Source organism: Pyxicephalus adspersus, chromosome 4 (assembly GCF_032062135.1).
Source record: "Pyxicephalus adspersus chromosome 4, UCB_Pads_2.0, whole genome shotgun sequence".
Taxonomy (NCBI): domain Eukaryota; kingdom Metazoa; phylum Chordata; class Amphibia; order Anura; family Pyxicephalidae; genus Pyxicephalus; species Pyxicephalus adspersus.
Genome location: NC_092861.1, coordinates 143,029,034 through 143,032,171, shown reverse-complemented (window position 1 = coordinate 143,032,171; position 3,138 = coordinate 143,029,034). Strand labels below are relative to the sequence as shown.

General features: G+C 40.0%; 1 protein-coding gene across 1 annotated transcript in view; it reads left to right on the top strand.

Annotated features, from left to right (window-relative positions):
• Window positions 1-2,519, top strand: part of LOC140330156 (spermatogenesis-associated protein 7 homolog) — a gene marked incomplete in the record, with an annotated part of 92,702 nt that extends 90,183 nt beyond the window's left edge. The window contains 1 exon segment of the mRNA XM_072410469.1: window positions 1,861-2,519. Within this exon segment, the coding sequence (XP_072266570.1) occupies window positions 1,861-2,004 (144 nt within the window).
• Window positions 2,520-3,138: the final 619 nt, after the last annotated feature.

The window sequence follows — 3,138 nt, the reverse complement described above, 5'->3', positions numbered from 1 at the left end:
CATTGGTAAATGACATGCCCACATCCACTAAATGAAGCCATTATGTGTTCTAGAATTGCAGTACATCTCTGCAATATTCTGTTTAGAGGGCAAGAGCTCCTGAGAGATGTAGTTCTGGTATGCATGGGACTGAACTTGGAGCATCTGCCCCAGCAAAGACTTTTAATAAAGGGCCTAAAAGGCTCTAGAACCTTTGTCAGATTTGTATTGTTGTCTTTGCCTATACTGGTGCACTGGTTCCAGCATTTGAACGTTGGTAGGTAATAGTAGGGAGTGCTAATGTGCCCACTGCCACCCCCATTCATTCTCAGTGGGCAGCCAAAAGGTGGGATGCTGGGTAACTGCCGTGCCACATTGCCACCAGTGTAAACGTTTGCTGTTAAAAGAACTGGAGGAAATTTTGCATTTGAGACCAATTTTGGTAGCAACATTCTAGGAGACAAACCAGACCCATAGGAAGGATTGGAAATTGTACTTGAAAAACAAATTTATGTGTTGTATGTCAAGAAAATGGACAAATGTGAAGACGCCCCAAAGCAAAACTGTTGCTTTGCTCAATACAGGTGAATTACATGTGATAAAGGATTCACCTATGGCACTTAGTTTTCAAAGCATGCTGAACATGAATCATCACTCGTATAATGTGTCCTCTGAATATTCTGCATTATATGTAACCTTGCCTCTATTGATATCAGGCTGAAAGAAAGGCATTTTTTTAGTATTATATGTGCTATAGGCACATATAGAAAATATAAAGAAAAAAGTCAATGTTTAATTTTTACCTTAATCAAAATAACTTGAGTTTAGGACTGTCACGCTAGGACAGACAGGGCCCTGAGGGGGCACTACAGCTTGCACTTGCCCTGAGAAGGGCCACGGCGCAGAGTCTAAGCAGTAACCAGGTCTTCTCCAGAGCCTCTAGTGGTGAGGATGTTGGGCTGCTGGTTAATGCCAGGTTGCAGTCCTTGGGCACACCAGGGTGGGCAGGAAGGTACACGGTACCAAATCACTAGGCAGAAGAGTTGTCAAGGAAGGCCGGGGTCAAGGCAGGCAGCAGGCAAGAGAGGTCAGGTCACAGGCCAGGGGTTAATCACCAAGGATCCAGGAAGCAAACACTAGTGACACAGGAGACACTGATGACAGAGGAATATCCAGAGACAGAGAGAAACACTGTAACAGCACAAGAGAATAGGCTGGAGAAAAACAGACTGGGCAACAAGGGGTTAACAGACTGGACAGGGAAAATACTGAATTAACCAACAGGTGTACAGGAAATGCTCAGAAGAGCTAGGGGGCTTGGCCCTAGTGCAGACACATTGCACAAATGCTGAGTGCTGTGTCTGAGCTAGCTAAATAGCCAGGGATGATAAAGTGGCTATTTCCTGATTGTCCGGCAAGTTGGACAAAACTGATAAAGCTTGGGAGCAGAGGCATGCCCAGAAACAGAACTGCCCACTTGTACAGGAGAGAGATGCCTGTGCTTTAGCGAGGAAGGGGTAAGTGTAAGACAAAGACCAAAAAATAAAGCCCAGGTTGTCATGGACTCTCTGCTGGGGTGGGTGATCCTGAATACTGCAAAGAATGATTGGATGACACACCATTAGAGTGTCCTTGACCCTGTGGACTTACCAGAAGTGGGTTGGGATACAGTAGTTGTTATAAAACCCAGAAGTGAGAGGGAAAAGTATTTCATCTTACAAAGGACAATAGGTTATTTTTTTTATTTTAAAAGAATGGAATTTGTATTTAATAAATACTGTATTCCAATATAATGTGCACATACTAGCTTCATTTTACATTCAAATGATTAGTAAATAAGTGTGAAGAATATCATTTTCTTTTTTCATGTGTTTCTTGCAGGTAACAAAGAGGATTCTAATGCAGGAACTGAAAGAAGAATTACAGAAACCAGAGAAGTTGGATTTTTCCATCAGCTACACTGGGATACTCTATGGCTCAGGAAATTTCCCTTTGCAAGGAACACTCGCTTATCTCCTAACATAAAACGTCTTTGTAATAAATCAGGCATGGACCCATTATACATATAAAACAATAAATTATGCTATTTTAGGATGATTCCTGCTCCAAATAGCAGCTTTTATGATCACTGTAAAAATGGCTTTATTGTTCTTTATAATTAAATCACAAGTTCCACTAGATATATATGGCATAGGCATGCAATTACTTTATCATGTGCAATGGGTTTCTAACCCCTGAAAGCTTTTTTTTTTTTAGGTGTTTTTACCTGGAGGTATCTATATGCCTCGGGGGTATGACAACCAAATGTTGGATTCTAAAAATCTGAATAATTTAAATGATTGGATTTCTGAATAATTAAAAATACTAGTGAACCATAATAAATGAATAAATAAATAACAGGGATTCATTTTGATGTTAAATTAGAAATTAAGTGCAGCAAATGGTCAGTAACTGAATTGCTTTGTGTTAAAGGCCCAAAAACAAAAGCTAAATCTCCCTTGTTGTAGCTAAGCTTTTATATCTGTGATTTTATGTTTTTTATATAAATACATATAATAAAAAACCCTTTTGATTTTTCTTTAGGCTGTTCTGTCCTTTCTATCCATTTAGGAAGTAAAAGCAAGCTTTTGTTATGGTGATAGCTGATGGAAGTGGTGATGATGATAATTTGGGCATTCTGGTGATAGGTGTATAATTGTTAAGAGGGTAAAACCCAACAGAGCTGCAAGTTTAAATTACGTAAATATATTCTAGGTGCATCCAAGTCCAAAAAGTTTTACAGCGGATTGTCCCAAAAAATCAGCCATAGCATAAGTCGAAAAGTCAGTTCCTGGTCAGCATGCTGCAGATGATCCATGGTGTGAAGCCAGTAATAGCTCTGCAGAGGTTAAATACACCCCTCTTCTCAACCTCTGAGCTCTAGTTCTGGACATATCAGGGGGCATATTGGACCTCTGCAGAGAGAACACTGTTTCCAAATAAAGACCAGAGATTTCCCTGGAATATGCTGACCATGTACCTTATAGTGGTGCTAATCAAATGAATCCCTACGTTAAAAGTAGCATGTAGCCTCAGAGTCAATTAGTGATGCTCATTCTAAAAAATGTTATTCCTAATTTATATATAACCCCTGGCCCTTCTAGAACACATAGGAGCATC